This window comes from Balaenoptera physalus, assembly GCF_965194825.1.
Source record: "Balaenoptera physalus genome assembly, chromosome: X".
Classification (NCBI taxonomy): Eukaryota; Metazoa; Chordata; class Mammalia; order Artiodactyla; family Balaenopteridae; genus Balaenoptera; species Balaenoptera physalus.
Window position 1 is genome coordinate 43,406,532 of NC_138903.1, and position 24,860 is coordinate 43,431,391.

General features: G+C 52.9%; 2 protein-coding genes across 14 annotated transcripts; both read left to right on the plus strand.

Annotated features, from left to right (window-relative positions):
* Positions 1-1,768: 1,768 nt before the first annotated feature.
* HDAC6 (histone deacetylase 6) lies at positions 1,769-23,185 on the plus strand (the record flags this gene model as incomplete). 12 transcript variants are annotated; one of them, XR_014258755.1, is made up of 31 exons in its annotated part: positions 1,780-1,904; positions 2,945-3,067; positions 3,174-3,302; positions 3,438-3,526; positions 5,455-5,539; positions 5,628-5,668; positions 6,399-6,495; positions 6,642-6,739; positions 7,731-7,835; positions 7,960-8,028; positions 11,637-11,763; positions 11,860-11,925; positions 12,018-12,077; positions 12,156-12,245; positions 12,546-12,652; positions 12,742-12,809; positions 13,055-13,226; positions 13,319-13,447; positions 13,619-13,787; positions 14,105-14,238; positions 14,772-14,840; positions 14,950-15,142; positions 16,639-16,788; positions 18,112-18,286; positions 18,397-18,863; positions 18,948-19,052; positions 19,186-19,332; positions 19,430-19,562; positions 19,774-20,155; positions 21,006-21,175; positions 21,443-23,185. XR_014258755.1 is itself a non-coding variant. In XM_082446376.1 (29 exons), exons 2-29 carry the CDS (start codon positions 2,975-2,977, stop codon positions 19,840-19,842), a joined length of 3,432 nt encoding a protein of 1,143 aa, XP_082302502.1. In that variant the 5' UTR covers positions 1,781-1,904; positions 2,945-2,974. The 12 variants fall into 12 exon arrangements, 10 of the variants coding, with proteins under 10 accessions (XP_082302498.1, XP_082302502.1, XP_082302496.1 ...); XR_014258756.1 differs by having other exon boundaries at positions 1,782-1,904; positions 2,945-3,085; positions 19,430-19,558; XM_082446376.1 differs by lacking the exons at positions 21,006-21,175; positions 21,443-23,185 and having other exon boundaries at positions 1,781-1,904; positions 19,430-19,558; positions 19,774-20,200.
* ERAS (ES cell expressed Ras) lies at positions 21,040-24,762 on the plus strand. Of its 2 annotated transcripts, XM_082446673.1 has the most exons (3): positions 21,153-21,175; positions 21,443-21,500; positions 23,755-24,762. In XM_082446673.1, the coding sequence occupies exon 3, from the start codon at positions 23,799-23,801 to the stop codon at positions 24,498-24,500; it is 702 nt and encodes a 233-aa protein (XP_082302799.1). In that variant the 5' UTR covers positions 21,153-21,175; positions 21,443-21,500; positions 23,755-23,798; the 3' UTR covers positions 24,501-24,762. The 2 variants fall into 2 exon arrangements, with proteins under 2 accessions (XP_082302798.1, XP_082302799.1); XM_082446672.1 differs by lacking the exon at positions 21,443-21,500 and having other exon boundaries at positions 21,040-21,175.
* The last annotated feature ends 98 nt before the right edge of the window (positions 24,763-24,860 follow it).

Consider the following 24,860-nt stretch of genomic DNA (forward strand, 5'->3'; position numbering starts at 1 on the left):
CCCAATTAATAACAATCTCTTGACTGAATCTGGACATGAACACCTAATCCTAATATCTATATGAACACAGCTCTGAACCTGTACAGAAACACCTGTGCTGACCCTGAATTGGGCTGCCTAATCTCTTCATAGGAACCTGTCATGATGCAGTCTAAGGAGCCCCATCCTGAATTTGTATGGGAACCCCTAGTCTGGAGCTCCCTAGAAACAACTGGTCTGCCCTGTATAGAAACCCCTGCTTAGTTCAGTAGAGGAACAACACTATAGAAACTATAGGAATCCCTATCCTCACTCTGTCCAGGAACATTTGCTTGACCCAGTACAAGAACACCAGAAATGACCTGACCCTGTCCATGAATCCCTGTCCTCACACCTCACACAAAAGGAATACTTCTCCTCAGGAAACATGTAACCTCTGCACTCAACCTGTAAAAGAATCCCAGCTAGATAAAGGAAACCAAAGACTGACACCCTACAGCAGGGATCAGCAAACTATGGCCTTCAGGCCAAAGCTAGACTGCAGCCTGTTTTTACATTTTTTAAGGGAAAGAAAGAAAATAAAGGAGACAAAGGGGAAGGAAAGGGAGGGGAGGGAAGGGGAGGGAGAGAAGAAGGAAAAGAAAGAAAGGAAAACAAAGAAAGAAAGGGAGGGAGGAGGGGAGGGGAGGGGAGGGAGAAAGAAAATGTCACAGCATCAGTACGTGGCTTGCAAAGCCTAAAATATTCATTATCTGGCCCTTTATAGAAAAAGTTTGCCAACCTCAGCTCTACAGGATCCTCTCTTCTGACTATACAGAAAAAATAGGCCTTGGCCTTTACAAGACTTCCTACTCTTTTACTTTGCAGGCATCACAACCTTAGAACGTTCCTCAGTGTGTATCATTGTATATATGTTTTCTCTGGTGTATTTGGAGATTTAAAAGTCTTAGGGCTGTGACCCTCTTCCACTGGGACAAAAAGACACGTTCAGTTAGAAAAAGAGTGGAAGGGAAGAGAAGGCTGGAACTGGGGTTTGCAAGAGGGTAAGAGGGCCCGGCTACTGGGCGGCGGGGCTGTCAATCTGTTAGTCAGCGATGCTGAACCCCAGACCGCTTATCTCTCCCGCCCCAGCCTACAGCCCGGTAGGAAATGGTGAAGAATGAGAGAGGGAGATTAGGAGGACAAACCGGCCTCCTACAGGGCTGACATTTAGGCATTTAGACACGGTGTGGGGGGAGTTGGGGGGTGGTGCACAGTGGCAACTCCCCCTACCCCCTAGGCACACACTTTCTTTTACAGCTTGGGAGCAGAGGTGACCCAGTGGAGGGGGCCGACAGGGAGAGCCGCCACCCAAAGAAAAACTCCCCTCCTGAGGTCCATTCTGGCTCCGGCACTATAATTACCACAATTTTCCAGATGAAGAAACTGAAGCCCAGAGATGCTCAGTAACTTGCTCAAGGTCACATGGCTAAGTCGCATAACCTCAGTTTCCTTATCTTCAAAGCAGCCTTAAGGAACTACCTCATAGAACTGTGGCCTGCGACAATGCCTGTCACATAATACTTGCTATCATCACAGTTATTTGTCTCTACTAAGACTCCTTCCGCTCCACCATTCATTTTCGCGGCAGAATATTAATAGCCAACATTTGGTGAGTGCTTCCTATGTACCACCTTAGTGAATATGAACTCAGAAAATCCTCACATTTATTAACATCACCACTCCCATTTTGGCCGCCACCAGCCTTGTCCAGTTTCCACCGTGCTCCAGGCCCACCAGCCCGCCCTCACTACGTCATCACGGCGCGCGACGCGGGAAGCCACTGGGACGAGAGAAGACGCCCCTTCCTAACGGCCTTGGTTGCTTGCTTGCACTCTTGAGTTGATCGCACGGTACAGTTGGCGCCGGTCCGGAGGGCTCCTAAGGTAACTGGACAGGGACGGAGGGACGGCGGCCAAGGCCGCCAGGACGACAGCGGCGGTGGTTGGGGGAGGGGCGAGTTTGACCCCGAGTGCATCGTCCAGCCGCTGGCGCGCGCTTCATACGGGCGCAGCACGGCCCGTGTCGCCAGCTCTCGCGCAGACCCGCAGTTTGTGAGTTCGCGGGAGGTGTGGCCCGCACGAGGGGCGCGGCCTTGCGGCAAGATCCCCAATGTGGGAGGGATTGGGGCGGGCTGTAGAGAGCCCCTGCCCAACGGAAAAGAGGGGGCTCAGGGAATTTTGAGGCGTAAGCCAGGGGCGGAGTTTGAGAAAGGGGCTGCGCCCGCGTCGACAGCGGGGGCGAGAAGGGGGAGGGGCTAGCGGGAGGTGGCTCGGAACTGGCTGAAGGGGCTTGGTGAAGCGTTAGGGATTGGGCCTGGGTAGGGGGTGGGGCCTGGTGGAAGGAAAGGGGCAGTCCCCTGAGGAGCTGGGCTTGTTGAAACGTTAGGGGCGGGATCTAGCCAAGTGGAAGGTGCCGGTCGGGCCAATAAGGGGTGGAGTTAAGTGGATCGTTAAGGGTGGAGTCGGGGCCCTGGCTGGGTCTGGCTGAGTGAAAGAGTGGGTGATTATCCCGGGAGATTGGCTGGAATGGGCAGGTTTGCGAAGGGGTGGGGTCTGGGCGAGGCTTTGAGGAATGAAAGGGTCTGGGAATGGGGCTTGATAGGGCGGAAGGGGCGGTGATTAGCTGGAAAGGGCAGGCTCTAGAACGGGCTGAGCCAGGGTGTTAATTGCTCTGTGAAAGGGCAAGACTTTGAAAGGAGAATGAATAGTGTCAAAGGGGTGGAGCCTAGTGGAATGGGCGGGACCAGGTAGAATGGACACCCTGCTGGAGGGAGAGAGCCTTAAGAGGCAGAGTTTAGAAGGTGGTGGGGAATAGATAGCAGAGGGATAGAGACTAGCGTAGGGGGCGGGGCCTGGGAAGGGCTGGGATGTAGCGTTTTCATGGCGTTGGGCCCCTTCGGAGTCACCTCCACCCCACCCCCCAGAAACGCGTCAGGGGTGAAGTCTCCCCAGCCATGACCTCCACCGGCCAGGATTCCACCACAACCAGACAGCGAAGGAGTAGGCACAATCCCCATTCCCCCCCCCAGGACTCCAGCGTCACCTCGGTGAGGCCCCAGACCTCGGTGAGGCCCCAGACCTGCCCTAATGAGGGGGAGGGGGAGCAGCGGGCCGTGCGTGCGTTGGACTCTGACCCTTCTCTCTGTTTGGCAGAAGCGAGGTGTTAAAAAGGGTGCCGTACTCCGCTCCAGCCCCAATCTAGCGGAGGTAAAGAAGAAAGGCAGAATGAAGAAGCTTAGTCAAGCAGCCGAGCAAGACCTAGTCGTGGGGCTGCAAGGGCTGGTGAGAGGGGCCTGGCCGCAATTTAACCTCCTGTGACAATCAAAACCCTGAGCTTCTCCATCCTGGACAGTGTGGGATGTTCCCTCTGACTCAGGCCCTCAATGCATCAGTCTCTTCCATTTTTTTTCCTTGCAGGATCTGAACCGGGAGTCCAGGACACCGTCTGGCACTGGCTTGGTGTTCGATGAGCAGCTAAATGAATTCCACTGCCTCTGGGATGACAGGTGAGGCTGGCTCCTCCAGGCCATACCCAAGCCATACAAAGACATACACTTAGAGCCCATTAGAAGAACGAATCCTGTCTTACTTTAGCCTAGAGACTGGAAGCAGATGATTTAGGGAGATGGGGCTCAGGCTTGAATGGGTTGTTTTCATTTAGCCAACAAACATTTATTGAGTGCCTTCTGTGTGCCGGAGATGGTGATACAAATGTGTCAGACAAGACAGACAGGGAGCTGACAGGGGAGTAGGAGAGCAGGTCACTAAACCGCCATCAGCAGTGTGAGGTGTTTAATGAAGGAGGACCTAAGACCAGAGCTTTCAAGAGTGTTTAATAGAGAACGCTAGACTAGCATCCAGGGTTCCCAGAAGGATTCCTTGAAGAAGGGATGTTTGTGCTGAAATGGAAGAATTACACTTCCCATTCAGTCACACATTACAATCCATCAGCAAATTCTTTTGGCTCTATGTTCAAAATGTATTGAGTATCTGACCTCTCCTCACCGCCTCCACTACCACCACCATCATCACTCACCTAGACTTGCAGAGGCCTCCCTGTTTCCACCCTCACCCCTGCTGCCTGTTCTTTACACAACAGCCTAAAAAAATATGTACGAGATGATGTTCTCTCTCTTAAAGTCCTTCAAGGGCAGGGTGTTGCCCTGAAGGTAAAGTTCAAATTCTTCATCCTGGCCTCTTCCATGTGATCTGGCTCCATATCACCATGATGACCTCGTCAGCCAATCCTCCCCCTCATTCGCTTCGCTTCACTTCACACACACTGATCCCCTTGCTGTTCTTCCAACATACCAGGCACTCTCTCATCTCACGCCTTTACCCTGGCCAATCCCTTTTCCAGAGACTCATTTCCACCTTCTCGTCTCCTAGTTAATATTCACATCTCAAGGAGACCCTCGGAGAGGGCTTTGCCTAGCCACTCCCCTTCCCCCACACCTGAGCGTCAAGATATTCCTAGCCCATGCCATTGTTTGTCCATTATTATACTTATGTGTTTACTAGTTTAGTATCTATCTCCCCTATCCCAGTGGAAGACTCAGGATGGCAAAAGACTTCATTATTGAATACATATCTACCGTCTCCTGAGGCGCTAGGGACAGGCAGTACACAAAACAAACAAAACTCCTGCCTTCGTGGAGATTACATTTTAGAGGAGGGAGACAGATAGTAAACAAGCAAAAATCGAGTGATAAAGTGTATTAGAAAGAGAAGTGCTGTGGAGAAGCGGGAGGGAGAGTAGCAGAAAGTGCAGTGGAGGGGACTCTTCAGTTTTAAATACGATGATCAAGGAAGGCCTTACTACCTGAGCAGGGATCTGAAGGAGGTGAGGGAGTGAGCTATGGAGACATCTGGGAGAAGATTGTCCTGGGCAGGAAGAAGAGCTAGCGGAAACGTACTTGGTTTGATTGAGGAACAGGGAGGAGCCTAGTGTAGGAGAAGCAGAGTGAGTGAGGGGGAGAGCAGTAGGAGATAGGGGTCAAAGAGGGGATGGGGCAGGTCGTGAAGGGCCTTCTGGGGCATGGGGAGGACTTTGGCTTTTACCCTGAGTGAGCTGGGAGCCAGGAGAATTTTTTGAGTAGAGGAGGGACATGACCTGATTTGAGTTTTAACCAGTGTCTGGGCTGCTGTGCAGAGAAAGGACTGTTGGGGGAGCAAGGGCAGAAGCTGGGAGGCCAGCTGAGTGCAATAGCCCAGGCGAGAGGTAATGGTAGCCGCAGTGGGGGTGATAGGAGAGGGCCAGGCTCTGCACATATCATGAGAACGGAAACCAGCAGGCGCCAGGGATGACTCCAAAGTTTCATGCGTCAGCAGCTGTGGAAGGGAAGATGGGGAAGATGTGCAGAAGCAGGTGTGGTGCTCACCAGTGTCATATGTATCTGTATCTATATCTGTATTTGTATCTCTGTCAACCCAGCTTCCCTGAAGGCCCTGAGCGGCTCCATGCCATCAAGGAGCAGCTGATCCAGGAGGGCCTCCTGGATCGCTGTGTGTCCTTTCAGGTGAGTCCCCCAGCCGACATCCTGGGCAGAGGGCAGCAGCTGGTGGGACAGCCAGAGCCTTAGCCCTTTATTCCTCATGTCTCCCCAGGCCCGATTCGCCGAAAAGGAGGAGCTGATGTTGGTTCACAGGTGAAGGCTTGGGAGCCTGGTAGGGATGGGGAGGAGGCTGCCCTGGGCCAACCAGGGCAGGCCAGATGCTTTGGGAAGGAATGTCATGGGCTCCGTGGTCTTAGGCAAGTCACTGAGCCTCTCTGAATCTCAGTGTCATCGCCTGTAACTTGGGGGCTAGTAAACATGAGCTCCTCAGGAGGGCTTGATAGTGTCAGGTGCTTAGAATGGTGCCTGACATATCATGAGTCCCTGATGAGCTCTTTTTGTTATTATAATCTGATGTGTAAACAGATGATGGATATGTGGACAGAGTGATCAGGGGGTTCCCCCAGGGGGCTGAAGGAACCCAGAGTAAGAGGCCTGATGTGGTATGGCTCAAGGAAAGTTAGTGTGGCAGAGGGGGTATCTGAGCTGAGCTTTAAGAGGAGAAAAAGAATGAGTCCCATGAAGCAGAAGGCTGAGGAAAGGGAGATGCAGACAGCTGCAACTGTCTGGCCAAAGACCTGGAGGTAGGATTTGATGTGGCCAGAGCAGAGGGCAAGGGTTGTTACTGGAAATGAGGCAGGCTGGGGAAGAAGCAGGGAAGGTATCCTACATCCCAGCTATTCCCCAGATTGACAATTGAGGAGGCCTGACTTGTCCAGGGGTTTGGTGCATGGAGGACTCAGCTGGGAAGGGAATAGGGCCCTGGTTCAGGGCCAGGGAGGGAGGCGGGCCCCTGAATCCCATCCCCCATCTATATACCCAGTCTAGAATACATTGATCTGATGGAGACGACCCAGTACATGAATGAGGGGGAACTCCGTGTCCTAGCAGATACCTATGACTCAGTTTATCTGCATCCGGTATGGATGAGAACTGTGAGGGCAGAGGGTGGTGGCAATCCCGGGGTCCCCCATCCCCACATCCACCCCACCTTGGAGGGGGGCAGCTGAGTGGACAGGGCTGCTGTCTCCCTCACTCCCTCTCTGGCTCCCCACTGTCTCTCCAGAACTCATACACCTGTGCCTGCCTGGCCTCAGGCTCCGTCCTCAGGCTGGTGGATGCAGTCCTGGGGGCTGAGATCCGGAATGGTATGGCGATAATCAGGTAGGACCCACTAGCATAAGGCTTTTTTACATTACAAAAAAATTCCTTTCTCAAATGTAAAAGGTAATGGTGTGGGAAGTATATTCACATGGTTCAAGAATCAAATGTTAAAAAAGGTTAGGGGTCAGGTACAAGTAAAAGTCCTCCCCACCCCCGTCGCCAGACACCTGCTTCCTCTCCTGGAGGCAGTCGCTGTCACCAACGACTCTTGTGTCCTCCCAGAAATAGTCTGTGCCATTCATGGAATAAATACCATACTTTGTTGATTCTAAGATGTATATTTTTTTCATATTTGAAACATCTTGAAATCTGGATGCATCTTATAAACAATGGTGACTCAGAATTCCTTTGGCAGCATTTTCTGCTTTGTTATTGGCATGTAAAATCACAGTACATCTTCTCATCATTGGCATCCCAGAAGTGATGAAATGCAGAAGATGTAGCTTTTCTCCTACCTCCCCTTTTTTAGCCACAAATTATGGTAGCACTCGACACACTCCCTGTATCATGCATTTTTCACTTATATATCTTGGAAAGCTTTTCTCTTAACAGTGTATAGCCTAGACCCATGTAGAACGCCATTATACAAATGCACAGTAAGTTAACCTGCCTGCTACCATTGGGCATTTTGGTTCTCTCCAATCATTTGCTGTTTCCAAAAAATGCTGCAGCAAATATCATCCATTTATAAACATGTTATTTCACCCTTTTTGTTATATAGGTTGTGGCCTAAGTCCCCAGGAGCAGAAGGACTTGGTATGAGGGTGTATGCATTGATAATTTTAATGAGCATTATCAAATTTCCTTCAGAGAGAGAAGAGTAGACTGGGGGTGAGGGTCTGAGGGACCCAATTACTCAGTTCCTGGCAGATGTGCAGGCATCAGCACTGGGGGAGTTGGTGGTCCAGGATTAGAGAGCAGGGAAGTGTCCATCTCTGAAGAGGAGGACCCCTCACCACCATTAATCTGTGGCCTTCCCTGCCCTTCCCAGGCCTCCTGGACACCACGCCCAGCACAGTCTTATGGACGGGTATTGCATGTTCAACCACGTGGCTGTGGCTGCCCGCTATGCTCAACAGAAGCATGACATTCAGAGGTCAGCAGCAAGCAGCAGGGTGGGTGTAATGAGGGTGGCGCAGGGTTGGGTATCTTGGTCTAGGCACTTCCCCCAGATGCTCCTTGATCTGCTTACATAGTGCCCCCCTCTCTCCCACTCACAGGGTCCTTATCGTGGATTGGGATGTGCACCATGGTCAAGGAACACAGTTCACCTTTGACCAAGACCCCAGGTATGCCCGGAGTACCACCCTAGATGCTAGACTCCCAGCCACCCGCCATCTTTACAGGCCCAGCCAGAAGGGGCCCAGGAGGGAAGGGGAAGCATTCACATTTGTTGGGCCTGCCCTGGCAACGGGTTCGGTACTGCCCTCTGCGTGTCTGCTGTCTCTTAATTTCATTCTGAGGCAGGGACTGTTGGGTTCCCCATTTTACAGATCAGGGAACTGAGGCTTACAGGTTAAGAGGTCATAGAGAGAAGAAGTTGAAGAGATGAGATTTGAGCCCACAAATGTTTGGAGATCTCGTTCACCAATTTATCCTGGAGCTGGAGTGAACCTCAAATTACTACTTTATGTTTTCTGATTATGACAATACTGCAAATTTTATTTCTTTAAAGAATTAAAGGGAGTTAGTTCCCTGGTGTCCTAGTGGTTAGGATTCCGGGCCTTAACTGTCTCTGCCGGGGTTCAATCCCTGGTCGGGGAACTGCGATCCCGTAAGCCACATGGCATGGCCAAAAACAAACAAAAAAATTAAATATCGAAATGTCTAAAGCAGTGAGTCTCCTGTAATTCCTATCACCTCAAAAGTAACTGTTGATAGTTACAGAATTTTTCCTGTAGATGTATGAATATTCATCATTATCATTATTATTATTAACATACTACCACTACATTTTCTTCAACAACTTGCTTTTTGCATTTAACAGCATGGTGTGGACACCTCCATGTTAGTGCCTCTGAAAAGCATCTCGTTCTTTGTAAGAGTTGTACAGTGTTCCATTGTATGGCTATACCTTTGGTCATTTAACCCCAGGATGTTTATAGGTCTTCCCAGTCTTTGCTATACAGATAATTCTACAGTGAATAGTCTGGTAAATATATAATTTTATACTCCTCTGAGTATATCTGTAGGATGAATTTCCAGTTCGTCAGAGGGTCACTGTGCTTGAAAGTCTAGAATCTAGTGCCAGACTTCCCTCCAGAAAGAGAACCACCTTACCCTTCCTGCAGAAAGTGATTGAGCCCATCCTTGTCAGTAGGGGGCACTACTAAATAGTTGTTGTTTTATCCAGCCTTTTATTGAATTGACTGCATAAATTCCACTTTTTCCCATGGTTCCTGAGCTCCTGTGGCCCATTATCTAGTCTAGGTTGGTTGTTCTCCAGACATTGCTTTATTATTTTCCACCATTCAGTGTTGCTGACAGATGTCTAGATGTCAGTCTGATTTTCATTCCTTTCCAATATATTTTCCTCTCTGGAAGGTTTTAGGTTCTTCTCATTATCCCTGGCGTTCTGAATTTTCACCCTGCCCCTCATTCTGCTTACCAGTGGTAGATATTTTACATCTGAAGACTCATGCCTTTCTTAAATCCTCAGAAGTTTTCTTCTATCAGATTGTTGATGGTTTCTTCTACTGTGTCCTCTCTGGTCTCTCTGTTAGTCAGATGTTAGACTTCCTGGGTTGATCCTCTGTGTCTCTTATTTTTTATCTCATGTCTTCTGTCTCTTTTTTCCTTTTGCTCAGTGTCCTGGGAGATTTCCTCAACTTTACCTTGCATTCCTTCTTTTAAGCTTCAAGAGCACTTTCTTCCTCTCTGTGTTTATGCTCTACTAAGCTTTAGTTTAGTTGTTTTCCTTGTCTTCATAATAGTATTTTAAGGGCTATCCAATTTGTCTCCAGCCAGGACCCTCCTGATGGAGTTAAGAGATTGAGAGATGGGGAGCTGGGAGACTGAAGGTCATGGATAGATTTTTTTTTTCATTTATACTTTCTTATTCATAAAGAAGAATGCATTGAATATATTCACAATTCTTCATATCTATGCATATAGTCATATATCCACAAAATAACACAGCTATTGCCTCCAATGCACTTTTAAAACAAAAAGAATGATTAATGATATTAAGGAATTCTTGTTATTATGCCTAAGAAAATTAACAAGAATTCATTTAGTAAACTAAAGCTTAGTAGTTAAAAGGAACAAGTAAATTTAGTGAGTTGGTTATTCAGTGAATTGGCTATTCAGAATTGATTTTGTGAGCATTGACCTGGATCTGTGCTTGACTTCTCCAGAAGGGAAACCTCAGATTGTCTTGGGTGACTTCCCAACCTGTTCAGCATGGGAGAGGGCCTGCTGGGGCCCCTGGAGCCTCAGACTACTTTCCAGAGATTTGTTGAAGTCTCTAATTGTCTGACATCCTTTCTCCCACTCTCTGTCTTCCTGGGTTGATACTTGTTTAAAATTCCTTTACTATCTTTTGACTAGGATTGTAGGAGAATGAGGAAGTAAACCTGTACTATCAGTCCACCATTCTTTTACTGGAAGTCAGTTGAACTTATTTTTAAATCTCCTTCTATTTGCTTTATAAACTTAATTTCCTTGGGTGTTAGTTCTTCTGTTTGTTGACTTTGGTGGCTCTCTTGTGGGGTGGACTTTCTTCAAATCTTTTCTTTATTCCTATCTTTCCCGATGATAATATTTATGTTCTACTGTACGTTTATCTGTTAGAGTCAAAAGTAAAACAGTCATCCCCCATCTACTCAAGACCAGAGCTTTCACATGGTCTTTATCCCCCCAATTCCAAAAATCCTTGTATACCAATTGCATTTAATTTCACAACTATATTATCAACATTTATTAAAATGTGACTGTTAAGTTTGTCTAGATTTATTGCTTACCACTGTTTCTTGCATTTCCCTAAAAAAGGAAAAAAGTGCTGCCTTAAGTCCTTTCTGGAACAAGGCAGGGGGTGGATGAACAGATGGATGGAAGGATGGATGAGAGATATTCATTTTGATCACCTCAGTCAGAATCAAGCCCTCCTACTTGGCTTACTATCAGAACATATACCATTGTGTCTTTTCAGTATCTGTTCTGTGTCAGCCCCCCTCACTGCTCTGAGTGCTCAGTTTCTCACCTAGAAAATAGAAGAAATAGTAGAGGTAGCCTGTAAGGTATTGGAGACAAGGAATTGCCCCCTCACTGGCCTCATGGAGCCCCAGCCAGCATCCCCACTCCAGCTCCACATACAGAACCAAGTCCCACCCCTCCTAACCCCTAGGCCCTGAGTCTCCCCACTTCCTTCAGGGAAAATACTAAGCTCCCTAGCCTCGCCTGGCGTTCTTTTCAGCCTTAGCTGGCTCCCGCCAACTAAGAGCCTCATGCCTCTGTGGGCCTCCAGTGTCACAGGGTTTGTCCTGCTGTCACTATCTTGGTCACAGGGGCTGGTGGGTGGGCAGGCATGATCTAGAGTCCCCCACGGGGTCAGGAGCCCTAGGAGGTGGGATAGACTTGATAGCTCTCAGGGCCTCAGAGCTAGAACTGGGTGGGCACTGAGAGGGGCAGCAGTGTTTGCTGAGGGAGCAATTTCAGTAAGAGAGCAAATGAATGAGTGAGTGAGGTAATGGATAAATAAATGGAAGAATTAATGGATGAGAGGATGAATAAGCTGGCAACTGAATGGAAGAATGAATGAATGTATGAATTAAAGAATTCATGGGGAAATTACTGAGAGAATGAGTGAATGGTTGAGTCAACTGTGGTAGCTGTGGGTTGGGGGTTTCTGGGGGGACCGACTCCTCAACCCTCACCTCTTTTTTTTCTCTGTCTCTAGCGTCCTCTATTTCTCCATCCACCGCTACGAGCAGGGTCGGTTCTGGCCCCACCTTACAGCCTCCAACTGGTCCACCACAGGTTTTGGCCAAGGCCAGGGATACACCATCAATGTGCCTTGGAACCAGGTCAGTATCTGCCCACCCTTTGCCCCCAAAATGAGGCCCAGCCCTGCCCTTCAGGGCAGATGGCAGGACGTCCCCATCATGCCTCCCTGTCTGCAGGTGGGGATGCGAGATGCCGACTACATCGCCGCTTTCCTGCACGTCCTGCTGCCAGTTTCCCTTGAGGTCCTGTGGGTCTGGGGTGTGTTGGGGCAGAGGCGATGTTGAGGGAAGGGCCGTGAGGGCAGGTGGCCTCATGTAGTTCCTACCCCCTTCAGTTCCAGCCCCAGCTGGTCCTGGTAGCTGCTGGATTTGATGCCCTCCAAGGGGACCCCAAGGTAAGGCAGGTGCACTGGGATGGCAGGAGGGCAGAAGGGGGCCGCACGGAGCAGGGCTGACCCTCCACGTCCCTCCAGGGCGAGATGGCTGCCACTCCGGCAGGGTTCGCCCAGCTAACCCACCTCCTCATGGGTCTGGCAGGAGGCAAGCTGATCCTCTCACTGGAGGTGAGTGACTCACTTCATCTCTCAGCCCATGGATCCTGGAAGACGTAAGAACAACTTTCAGTCCTGTCCCAGCATTTCCACTTACTAGCTGGACAACCTCTCCTAAGTCACTCAGCTTCCCTGTGCCTCTGCTTTCCTTATGTAAAATGGGCATTATAATAGTAGTAATCACCCCGTGATACTGTCCAGCACATGAAATGAAGTCAGCCTTCAAATGCCCTGTTGCTTGACAACACCCTACTCTTCTCTGGTAACATCTGGTTCTTTCCTGCCCTCCCTCATGTGAACTCCTTCTCCCAGGGTGGCTACAACCTCCGCTCCCTGGCTGAGGGCGTCAGCACCTCTCTCCACACCCTTCTGGGAGACCCTTGCCCCATGCTGGAGTTCCCTGGCACCCCTTGCCCGAGGTGAGCCCAGGTGGAGGAGGGGAGAAGTAGGCCCCTCATTGCCCACTCAGGGGCCAGTTGGTCACATTTTCCCCTCCCTTGCCCTCCAGTGCCCAGGCGTCGATCTCCTGTGTTCTAGAAGCCCTTGAGCCCTTCTGGAAGGTCTTTGTGAGATCAGGTAGTTGGCAGGGAGTGCGCTGGGTGGGGGGTTGGGCAGGGAATGAGCTGTGGGAGGAGACTCTTCCAGACCCCACTCTGACTTTCCTCGCTGCCTTGGTGGGGGAGGGTCAGGCCCTCTCTCTCACTGGGCCCTGGTTTCAGGCCTCCCACCCCTTTTTAGGTTTGGGTAAACTGAGTGCCAGAGTATTAAGGGGATCCAGGGTGGGGGAGTAGGACTAGGGTGAATGTGGCCTCCCCATGCAGCTGAGACCCTGGAGGAGGAGGACACTGTGGAGGGGGACAATGTGGAGGAGAAGGAGGAGGAGGGACCGTGGCAGCCCCCTGAGCTCCCAATCCTGACGTGGCCGGTGCTGCAGGCTCGCACAGGGCTGGTCTATGACCAACAGATGATGGATCACTACAACTTGTGGGACAAGTATGCAGTCAGAGAGATGGGCTAAGTGGGAGGAGGGGAGGGACCCCCCACTTCAAGCACACTAAGCCCTGCCTCCGATTCCCCACTCCTAGCCACCACCCCGAGACGCCTCAGCGCATCCAGCGTATCATGCACCGCCTGGAGGAGCTGGGTCTTGCCAGGCGCTGTCTCGCCCTGCCCGCACGTCCAGCCACGGACGCTGAGCTGCTCGCCTGCCACAGGTCAGACCCCTGTGGCTGGGGTGGGATGGGGCCTCAGAGCACACAAGCCACCCTGGGGGCTGGAGCCTGGGCTTGCCTCTGTTACGTGGAGCTGCTGCGAGACACAGGAGAGGACGTGGAGGGGACAGAGTTACCTGGCTGTCCCCTTGAGTGCCCCCTCTGTGCCTCCAGTGCTGAGCACGTGGATCGTCTGCGGGCCACGGAGAAGATGAAAATCCGGGAGCTGCACCGCGAGGGCGCCAACTATGACTCCATCTACATCTGCCCCAGCACCTTCACCTGTGCACAGCTGGCTGCTGGCGCCGCCTGCCGCCTGGTGGAGGCTGTGCTGGCGGGAGAGGTGCCTGCACTTTGGGGAGGGGACCTTGGGCTCCAGGAGAGGAAGTCCTGGGGGTGGGGGGTGGGGGGTGGGGAAAGAGGCGGCTCTGAGAGGTGGGCCAGGCCTGAGGAAAGGGGGCATGCAATGGGAGGAGATCCTAGCTCACCAGAGGCCTGGCTCCTGGGGAAGTGCACCCAGCAGGATGGGGGCTACAGGGTTGGGGGCCCCTAGCAGCTGGTGGAATAGTAGAGGGACAGGAGAGATGGAAGAGGAGAGGAAAGGGAAGGGAAAGCGGGGAGGGTGGGTGGTCTAATCTTTGTTCCCTGCCCCTCCGCTAGGTTTTGAATGGCATTGCTGTGGTGCGTCCCCCCGGCCACCATGCAGAGCGGGATGCCGCTTGCGGTTTCTGCTTTTTCAACTCTGTGGCTGTGGCTGCTCGCCATGCCCAGGCCGTCAGTGGGCGTGCGCTGCGGTGAGGGCTCCCTGCCCCCACCGCCTGGTGCTTATGCAGCAGGCCCCATAGTGCAGCCCCCATAGTTACCCCGAACCACCCAAGGGTCCAATTGCCCAGCACTTCCAGGAAAGGACCAAGGATCTAGCCTCTCAGTGCTTACCCAGATAGGATCCCCAGATTGCGGCACCCAGGTGCTTATAAAACAGAATCCAGGGTCCCCTTCCCCAGAATTTCTGGCCCCTGATGACTATCCCAACAGAACCCAGGGTCTGGCCTCTGGTACTTCCTTCAAAAGACCCACGATCTAGCCCCTGGCACTTACCCACACAAGGCCCGGGATCTGGCCCTGAGCACTCGCTCGGGCCCACAGTGAAGCCCTTAGGACTCTGATAGGACCCACAAGCCTGCCACCCAGTGCTTTCCCCAGGGACCCAGGGTCCGCCCATCCGCAATAAATGCCCCTGCATACAGACTCCAGAGGTCTAGTCCCTGCCCTCCCCCAGGGGGCAAGTGTCCCGGGGTAACTGAGAAGCTGTCCCCTCCCTCCTCAGGATCCTGATCGTGGACTGGGACGTCCATCATGGTAATGGAACTCAGCACATATTTGAGGAGGACCCCAGGTGAGGGGCTGGGGCAGGGGGTGGGGTGTGGTCAGGGAGGTGGGCGGGCCATGCCTCATGGGTGCCTCGCTAACCAGGCACATCCCTCCTTCCCACCGTGTTCCTGCAGCGTGCTGTACATTTCTCTGCACCGCTATGATCATGGCACCTTCTTTCCTATGGGGGACGAGGGTGCCAGCAGCCAGATAGGTCAGGCTGCAGGCACGGGCTTCACCGTCAATGTGGCCTGGAATGGGCCCCGCTTGGGTGACGCCGACTACCTGGTTGCCTGGCATCGTCTGGTGCTTCCCATTGCCTATGAGGTACGATTTAGGATGCACGTGACAAGACTGTGTGGGTGGCAGCAGGCGTGCATGTGTCCGACATCTCAGTGACTGATCCTGTGAGAGGACCTGCGGGTGGCTGCTGTGATGGCTTTGGGGGAGGGATGTGACTCTGTGATGGCCTTTGGGTATGTTTGTGCAGTGGCTGTATGTGACTGCCTTCTGTGTGTAACTGTGAGGACTTGGGAGTGTGCGGGGATGGTCTTGCCTGGGGGTGTGCCTGGCTGTGTACCTGTCCTGTGTGTACACCATCACTAGTGCCTATCTGTGTGTGATGGTAGCCCCATGTGACTGCCATCTCTGTGGAAATGCACGTGCCAGGTGGGGAGGGGTTCGAGCACGTGTGAAACTCTGCGCAGGGAGCTATTTGTCACTACCGCTGCTCTGTGTGATGTGTGTGATATTGTGAGTCACTGCACATTGCTCTCTCTGTGACAGCCAGTGTGTGACTTTCTGCATGTGGAAGGCTGTGTGTGACAGTCATCTGTCTCTCCTATGGCCTATATACATTTCCCTGACTCTGTGTGAGTGGCTGTAGGTAACTGCTTCCTCCGTGTGTAAACTGTGTGTATGTGTGGCAAATCATGTGTACATGACTAACTCTGAGGGTGGATGAACGTGAGCACCATCTCTGTGACCTCTGTGCAGACATGCGTGTTCAGATGTGTATGTGTGTCTGTGCACAGTTGGCTGTGACTATCTCTGTGTGTGTGTAACTCTGTGAAATAGTGTGTGTGACCATGTGCAAGCGACCACCTCCTGTGGGTGCAACAGCACATGTGACTATTGTGACTGTGGTGGTGGCATGTGTATGATTGTGTTTGTGCAGGGGTAGCTGTGGATTACTGTTCCCTCTGAGAAACTGTGTGTGCGTGCGTGACTAGTACCATGTATAGTCTGGTCTGTGTGAGACTGTCTGATTGTGTGTGGGTGTATGTGACTGTATGTGACCATCTTCTGTGTGTGGCACTTGTGTTGTCATCTTCTGTGATGGAAACGTGTGCACCTCTCTTTGGCACCGTGTGTATAAAACCCTGTGTTGTGCCCATGTGTCCCATGTTTGACACAGGGAGGGGAGTGTGTGCCTCTTGGTCTCACCCTTGGGTGTGTATGTGAGGACATATCTCTCCGTCTCATGTCACCATCTCTTGACATGAGTCTCCACACCTCACAACTCTGCTTCATGACCCTGTCCGTCTGTTTCTCACATCTCCATATCTCTGTATCTCGGGTCTCTAAATCTGTGTCTGATGTGTCCACATCTCTGAATCTCTCTTGTGTCTCCATGTCCTCCCCTCCCTATTTTCAGGGCTCTGGTCTTGTGTCTCCCGGGCTCCAGGTCCCATGTCTCCATCTCTCTGACTTGCATTGCCATGTCTTCATTTGTCCTTGTCTGTGTCTCTGGGTCTCCCTGAACTGCTGCCTCCCCACGCCCCCACCCTCATGCTCACGTGTCTCTTCTCTGCCTGCCTCAGTTTAACCCGGAACTGGTGCTGGTCTCAGCTGGCTTCGATGCTGCCCGGGGGGACCCACTGGGCAGCTGCCAGGTGTCGCCTGAGGGCTATGCCCACCTCACCCACCTGCTGATGGGCCTGGCCAATGGCCGCATTATCCTTATCCTAGAGGTAGCTGTCTCGGTCCCTCTTCCTGCGGTGGGAGGGTGGTCGGGAAGACTTGGGTGTCCCCACCTGGGGTTGTGGGCACACACTGGGCATTAGTAATAACACCAGCATTAGCAACTTTAATTGAGCACTCACTATGTGCAAGACACTCTTCTTGGCACTTTACGTGCATTATTAATGCATTTACTTAACAAAGCAGCCTTGTGAGGTAAGGTCTACTGACCTCATCATTTTCCTCTCTCAAGATCAGGGAAACTGAGGTACAGAGAGCTGTGGTGACTAGCCGGAGGTCACACATTTAATAATGGCAGAGCCAGGCCTTGAACCCAGGCAGCCTGGCTCCAGAGTCTTTGCTTTTTACCTCTACTTGAACTACCTCCAACAAAATCCTGAGACAAAGGAAATTCACTGACCTTTTGTAAAGTACTCAGTGCCCCCGCCCCCTGTGCCTCAGTTTCCTTGTCTGTAAGATGTAGCTGGCTAATCGTGGAGGGGTGCCTGGCACATGGTAAGCCCTGTATAAGAGCTGTGGCTTCTTATGGTTATGCATTGTTCGTACATTAGTTTAACCCACTCAGCAACTTTCTGTGCTGTTATTTGTACTCCTTCACAGATGAGGACAGTAAGTCACAGAGAGATTAACTGGCTGGTAAGATGTCCCACCGTGTGCCCAGGCCTGCCTGTGGTGGAGCAGGGTGGTGGACTCTCTCCTCAGGTAGCCCAGGTTCCAACCTCAGTGCTGCCTCTTACCAGCTGTTAAGACCTCAGACAAGTCATCTAACCACTCTTGAGCCACGGTTTCTTTATCTGGAAAAAGAGCAGAGACTGGGGTTCCTATAGAGTGTGAGAAAAGGGGGTTCCCATACCAGGTCAGGATAGAGATTCACGTAGAGAGAGAGACCAGTTGTTCCTGTACCAGGGCAGGGCAGGGCCTTCTGTGTGGGTGGGGCCAGGGGTTCCCATACTGTGAAGGCAGGTTGCTGCACCGATTCAGCACATGTGGTTGTGAGGATTCAGTGCTTAGAATAGGGTCTAGCACACAGCAAGCACTTAATGAACGTCAGCGCTTACTAATGTTGCCATCAGTACTGTCATTCTTGTGGTTATTATTATCTTGCACTTTACGTCACAATTTTATCCCCCTCAACGACCACCTCACACAGTGGGTGCTGTCCATCTGACAGATGTGGGTTCTACTTGTCCCCCAGTACCTACCCTCCAGACTTGCAGGACCCCAAGGGGAGATTGGGAGGCAGGACATCTCGTCTCCCAAATTCCCTGAGGACCCCCCCGTCATACCTTTCCCTCCTCTTTTCCTTAACAAAGGGTGGTTATAACCTGACATCCATCTCGGAGTCCATGGCCGCCTGCACCCACTCCCTCCTTGGGGACCCGCCACCCCTGCTCACCCTGCTGCGGCCCCCACTGTCAGGGGCCCTGGCCTCAGTCACCGAGACCATCCAAGTCCATCGCAGATACTGGTGCAGCTTGCGGGTCACAAGTGAGTGGGTAAGGGGAACTGTGGGCAGTGGGGGCTCAGGGGAGGGCAGGGTTTAGAGGCGGGAGAAGGGATAGCACCCACACTCAAGGATCTCCCTTCCATGGTTCCAGAGGTCAAAGGTAAAGAGGGACCCTCCAGTTCTAAGTTGATCACCAAGAAGGCACCCCAGCCAGCCAATCCTGGGTCAGCCAAGGGGATGACCATGCCAGAAGGGAACATTCTGGAGGCAGGCACGGGGAAGGCCACCTCAGCAACATCTGTGAAAGAGTCCACTCCACGCCAGACTACTTCAGAGACAGCTGTGATGGAACTCACTCAGGACCAGTCATCAGAGACAGCCCTGGGAGGAGCTGCTGGGCTGAACCAGGCCACCTCAGAGGCAGCCACAGGGGATGCCACGCTGGACCAGACCACCTCGGAGGAGGCTGTGGGGGGAGCTGAGCTGATCCAAAGCCCTCCAGCCTCATGCGCTGACAGTCAGACTCCTCCAGCGTCACCCATGCAAGGAGCCACAACCCAGATATCCCCCAGTAAGCTGACTGGAAATCTCAGGACCTTGGAACTAGACAAGGCACAGGTAAGGCCCACCACACCCAGGTAGGGGGGAAGAAGGGACAAGAATCAGGCCTCCCGGACACATCTCTTATCTCTGTGTGTATAGGAACCCCCAGAAGAGGAGGAGCTACTAGGAGAGGCAGCTGGAGGTCAGGACATTAATGAGTCAGTACTGATGCAAGTCACTGGAGACCATGCTGACACTGACCAAGTGAGCTCTGGGAGAGGCTAGAACAGTGGCTTCCTTCTCATGCCCGTTTGTGCCTCCACGTAGGAGCATGCGCTATAGGAACATATAATGGGGAGGTGGAGTCCCTACCTTACTCAGTTTCACCCACCCGCAGGCCATGTTTTATGCTGTAACACCACTGCCCTGGTGTCCCCATTTGGTGGCAGTATGCCCCGTACCTGAAGCAGGCCTGGATGTGACCCAACCTTGTCAGGACTGTGGAGCACCCCAGGAGAACTGGGTGTGTCTGTCTTGCTACCAGGTATGCAGCCGAGGAAAGGGATAGGGTGGAGGTTGGCCCAGGAGCAAACCACAGGTGGGTGCTGATTCCCCACCCAATGCTCGCTCCCCAACCTCAGGTCTACTGCAGTCGTTACATCAACGCCCATATGCTCCAACACCATGAAGGCTTGGGACACCCGCTGGTACTCAGCTACGCCGACCTGTCTACCTGGTGTTACCACTGTCAAGCCTACGTTCACCACGAGGTGGGCCCTGGGCAGACCCTCTAATGTGTGCACACTCACTCACACTCCCCCCGCCCCCCCCCACACCTTTTGTGATTGCATAAGGGGCGAATGGAAACCCTTCTGCATGTGGGATAGGCCAAGAGACAGGGCGGTTGAGGGCTGGAGTGGGGGCAGCCTCCTGCTGAGGTAGAGGGGTGCTCACTCTTACCTCCCCTCTCTTGCCTCCTCCTCAGGCTCTCCTAGCTGTGAAGAACATCGCCCACCAGAACAAGTTTGGGGAGAACATGCCCCACTCACACTAAATCCCAGAGTGTGCTCCTCTTCTTCACCTTCTGAGACCCAAGATAGACCAACCTGAGTTCATTCCAAGCTATACCTTTGATGAGGGGTAGCCTCACTCCATCCCATCCTGAAGACCCTTTACAACTCGCCCAGGGTGCTGATTTAAGTGTATATATTTGTAAGAGGACTGTGATGATCAATTATAGATCTCCCACTGCCTGCTCAAGGGACTCCATCTACTCTGCCCCAGAAGGCAAGGGGAGCAGCTCAGTGACCCCAAGAGGGGGCTGATATAAAGATGATACTTTGGAGGGAAGGGGGATCAACTGGCAGGTATGGCGGGGTTGCATATGTAATAAAGTACAAGCTATTACAAAACTTGGAGAAAGCTTTTAATCTTGAGTGGGTAAAGAAGCCCACCCTCCTGGCCAACAGGGCTGATGAGTAATGAAGGAATGAGGGTGTGGGTCTTTATCAGGTCAACCCCCTGCTCATCCAAAAACTAACTGGAAATAGAGCAAGCAGCTTGACTGGCTCCATAAGAGATTAAATGGTGGGAATCTGTGAGAAAATGAGCTCCTGCCTTAGAAATAGGAGCCTCACAGCCAGTCCCAGCTACACCCTGGCTGGGAAGGCAAGAAAACTATCATGAAGTGTCTTCATTAGGCCTCAGTCTCCCCATCTGTCTTTGTCTTGATTGGGGGCTGGGGGGGGGTGTCCAGGTTTAACATACTTGGATTTGGTGGTCATGGGTAGCTTCCTGGGGGAAGGAGTGTCTACCACTGACCAAGGGTGGGGAATTGTGGGATAATTTTAGGGTTTTATTTCTCCCATATAATGAGAATTGCTTCGGCAACTCAAAGGAGTCTGGGCTGAGGTTTCCTGGGCTTTTCTTCATGGCCACCCTGTGACCCCAAGATGGCCAACAGAGCCCCACCCAATCAAGAGGAGGAGAATGGGAAAGGGGAAGGAAGGGTCAGCTCAGTCATCCTCTTTGAAGGAGCATTGTGGTTGCCCCTGCCCCACAACACCTGCTTACATTTCATTGGTCAGAATTGTGTCACTTGACTGCCATAGCTGCAAGGGAGTCTAAGAAATGTTGTAGCTTGGAACACATCCACCTCAAATCAGGTTCTTTCTGCCTTTACAAAATAACCCCTCCTCTGCAACTCTCTCCCTCCAGGACCAGACGCAACTCTCTCCCATGATACCAAAAAGCCCACTTGAGGCAGCACAAGCTCCAGGGCCTCAGGCCCTCACAAAACATTTGGCAAAGTCTGGACATTCAGGTCAAAAATCTGACACACCCCCCACGCAGTAAAAACACGAAATCACGTCCCAGATGGGGATAAGGTAAGGAAGAGGTGCAGCGGGATGCACGGGGCACACAGCGGGGGTCAGCGCTCACAGCGTACCCCAAGAAGACCTCCTTTGCGCACACTCGCCTGGCGGGCAGTGACCCAGCACTCACCCCGGGGGCGGGGGACAGGGGTGAGCCAGCAGAGGGGCCCGAGGGCAGCTGGCTGCGCATGCGCACTCCCTCCCCCATCCCCATCCCCCCCTTGCCCCATACCCCCGCCCCATACCCCCCGTTGGGACCAGCGTCTCCTCCCCTGTCAGTCCTGTCAGAGCAGCGGAGGGTTCGGGTACCTGCGCCACCGGCCTTCCTGGGACACAGGTGAGGTGAGCCGGGCCACCCAGGCCCCACGGCACCGACCTGGGAGGTCCTTCCACTTAGGGCTGTGGGGGTATGGCCGAGGTCGGGTGTCGGGGACCCTCCCCTGTCTCCTCCCATCCTCAGGGGCCAGCAACCCCAGGCCGCCTTTGTGAGGACGGGCCTGGGTGAGGGTGTGGGCGCCGAGCGGGGAGTCGGGAGTTGAGCGGGGAGGTCCAGGCCGAGCACGGGGTCACGGCTTCGGGGTGAAACTGGGGGTCCCCCCTCCCAGCCCCATGCTGGCCAGCCGCCCGGGCTTAGGGGACACGTGTACGGGGCCCGGGCCAGCCCGGAAAGGGGTAGGACTGCGCTTGGGGTGGGCGCCGCCCGCTCCGCTCAGGTCAGGGAGGTGACACAAAGGAATGGGTACGGGCATGGGGAAGGGGCCACCGACAGTGCCCCACTGGCACTTGGCACTGCGGTACTTCCATACTCCCGTGTCGCCCTGCGATGGGCTGTGTGACCTCGGGCCAGTCACCGCGTCTCTCTTCCCCGAGCCTCACGGTTCCTTGTTGACGAAGCGGCAGTGGCAGCGTCTGCCTAGCGCCCCGCCAGGTGTCGGGAGGTCGGCCGGCGCTCCGCTGCCAGTGTCGGGTGCTCTCAGTGTCAGCCCCAGCGACCCCCCCGCCCAGAGCGAGGGCCCCCTCACCTGGCCCTGCCTCGGGTGATGGCACCCACCTCTCCAGTCGCCTGGACTCCCTCCCCTTCTTCCCAGTCCCTCAGCAAATCCTGTCAGGCCTGCCTTCGGAACATCTCTGAATCCCGCCCGGCTCATCCAGATCCCCCACTGCTGGCCCGCACTACTGCCCTGGCCTCCTCGCTGCCCCCCTCCCCTCAGCTCTGTCCTCTGCTTACATCTCCTCATCATGGCCCCCTTCTTCCTGGGCGAGCGCATTCCACAACTCTTTTCAGGGATCTTCTCTGGGCTGAGGGCCCCACAGCTGGATCCCCACCTGGGACCTAGCCCCCCAACCCTGACCCCCGGATCCCAAACTCCACAGAACCCCCCCTCCACCCCCACCCCCTGTGGATCCCTCAAACCCACCACCTGCCCCCCAGCTGCCACTGTCGCAGGGCTTCCTGGGACACTCGGGGCCGCAGCCATTATGATGCATTTCCTGAGGCCACACACCGAACCAAGACCAGGATGTGTATTGAATGGGTTAATGGTGACTTAGTATTAATAGTGAACGCTAATTGAGTACCTGCTGTGTGCCCATCCTCTTCTAACTACATGGTAATTTACTTGCTTATCTTGTTTATTGTCTCTTTCTCACTTTCAGAATCTAACCCTCCCAAGGGCAGGGACTTTATTTTGTTCTCAGCCATATCCCCGCCCCCCACCCCACCCCCCATCCCCGCACCCATCACAATGCCTGGCGCCCAGGAAGGTCCTCGAATTAATGAATGAAAATTAAATTATAATAGAAATACCTAACATTAACCAAGCACCTTCTGCCTGCTTATCACCACCTATTGCTGAAACATATTTTACTGATTTATCTTTGTTGTCTGTCTTCCTGACTAGAATGTCACGTTCATGAGGGTCAGGGGTTTCTTAATCTGTTTTTTCCCCACCTCTTTGTCCTTGCCCCACAGTAGGTTCTCAACAGCTGTATGTTGAATAAGTAATAAAGACTAAATTCCAATGACAATGGCTAACAGACCTCATCATTTGCTTACCTATTTGGTTTATTGTCTCCATCTTTTAAAACGTAAACTCCTGGGGGCAGGAATGTTGCTCGGCACAAACTATGACTAGCAGTGTGCCAGGCTGGGGTCCAATGGTGACACAATCCGAAACCAAAACCGACAAACGAAATCCCTGCCCTCCCTCCGGAATGCGGAGGGACAGCTAATGGGCAGGGGGTGTCTTTTCCGGGTGACTGGAAATGTTCTAAAATTAGACTATGGTGATGGTCACACAACTCCGTGAATGTACTAAAAAACATTGAATTGTACACTTTAGCTAGGTTAACTTTATGGTATATAAATTAATTAAGCTGTTTTAAAAATCTCACAGCGTTTACGTTGTAAAAGGGAGTGAGAGAGAATAAACAACATAAATAATGTATATAGTATATTAGGTGATTAGCACACACTAGGCACTCAATAAATGTTGATTCGATGACACCCGGCTGTCCCCTTGCCCCTAAATGGTCTCACCTAACCTCCCAACCCCCCACCCCCATTGTCTTTCTTCTCTTTCCACCTGCAGGGCCTGCTGTCCACATCTCTTCCCTGAGCTGCCCACTTGGGGCCATGGCGCTGCCAACAAAGCCTAGCATGATTGATCTGGGCCTGGGCACCTGGAGCCCTAGCTCCCAGGAGCAGAGCCACAGGGCTCGGGCACCCTCCAGGGGTGTTGGCAAGCAGCTGCCTGAGTACAAGGCCGTGGTAGTGGGCGCGAGTGGCGTGGGAAAGAGCGCGCTGACCATCCAGCTGAACCACCAGCGCTTCGTGGAAGACCACGACCCCACCATCCAGGATTCCTACTGGAAGGAGATGGCCCTGGATCACGGAGGCTGCATTCTGAATGTGCTGGACACGGCAGGGCAGGCCACTCATCGGGCCCTGCGTGACCAGTGTGTGGCGATCGGGGATGGTGTGCTGGGTGTCTTCGCCCTCGATGATCCCTCGTCTCTAGCCCAGCTGCAGCAGATGCGGGCCACCTGGGGCCCACACCACACCCAGCCCCTCGTCCTTGTGGGCAACAAGTGTGACCTTGTGACCAGCACCGGAGATGCTCGTGCTGCTGCTGCAGCCCTCGCAAAGAGCTGGGGGGCCCCTTTTGTGGAGACCTCAGCCAAGACACGCCAAGGTGTGGAGGAGGCCTTTTCCCTGCTCATCCATGAGATCCAAAGAGTCCGGGAGGCCATGGCAAAGGAGGCCATGGCAGGGCCAGGTGGGGATAAAGGCCGGCACCAGAAGGCCATGTGCCGCTGTGGCTGCTCCGTGGCCTGAAGTTCTTGGTCTAGAAAAGTGGACCCTCCCCCAGACCAGGGTGGTGGTTCCTTCACTTGAGACCCGCCTGCCCCCCCCCTCCCCGACCCCAGCAACTAGCTGTGTGGGACACTGTCGGTGTACTGGGGATAGATGGACCCTTCTCCTGGGGAGGTTTTCTTTTGGTGATGGGCTTTTTGGCAATGTGGGGCCGTAGCGTTGGTTATATGTCATGTCAAGTTGAGAGATTGTGTGGAAAATTAAAGTGTGCTTAGGTTTCAAAGCTGCCTCCATGCCAAGTGTTATGTGGGTGGGAATGAGACTGGGGAGAATGTTACTTGAATTGTGAGAATTATTTCATTCAAGAAATGTGGGGGAGAC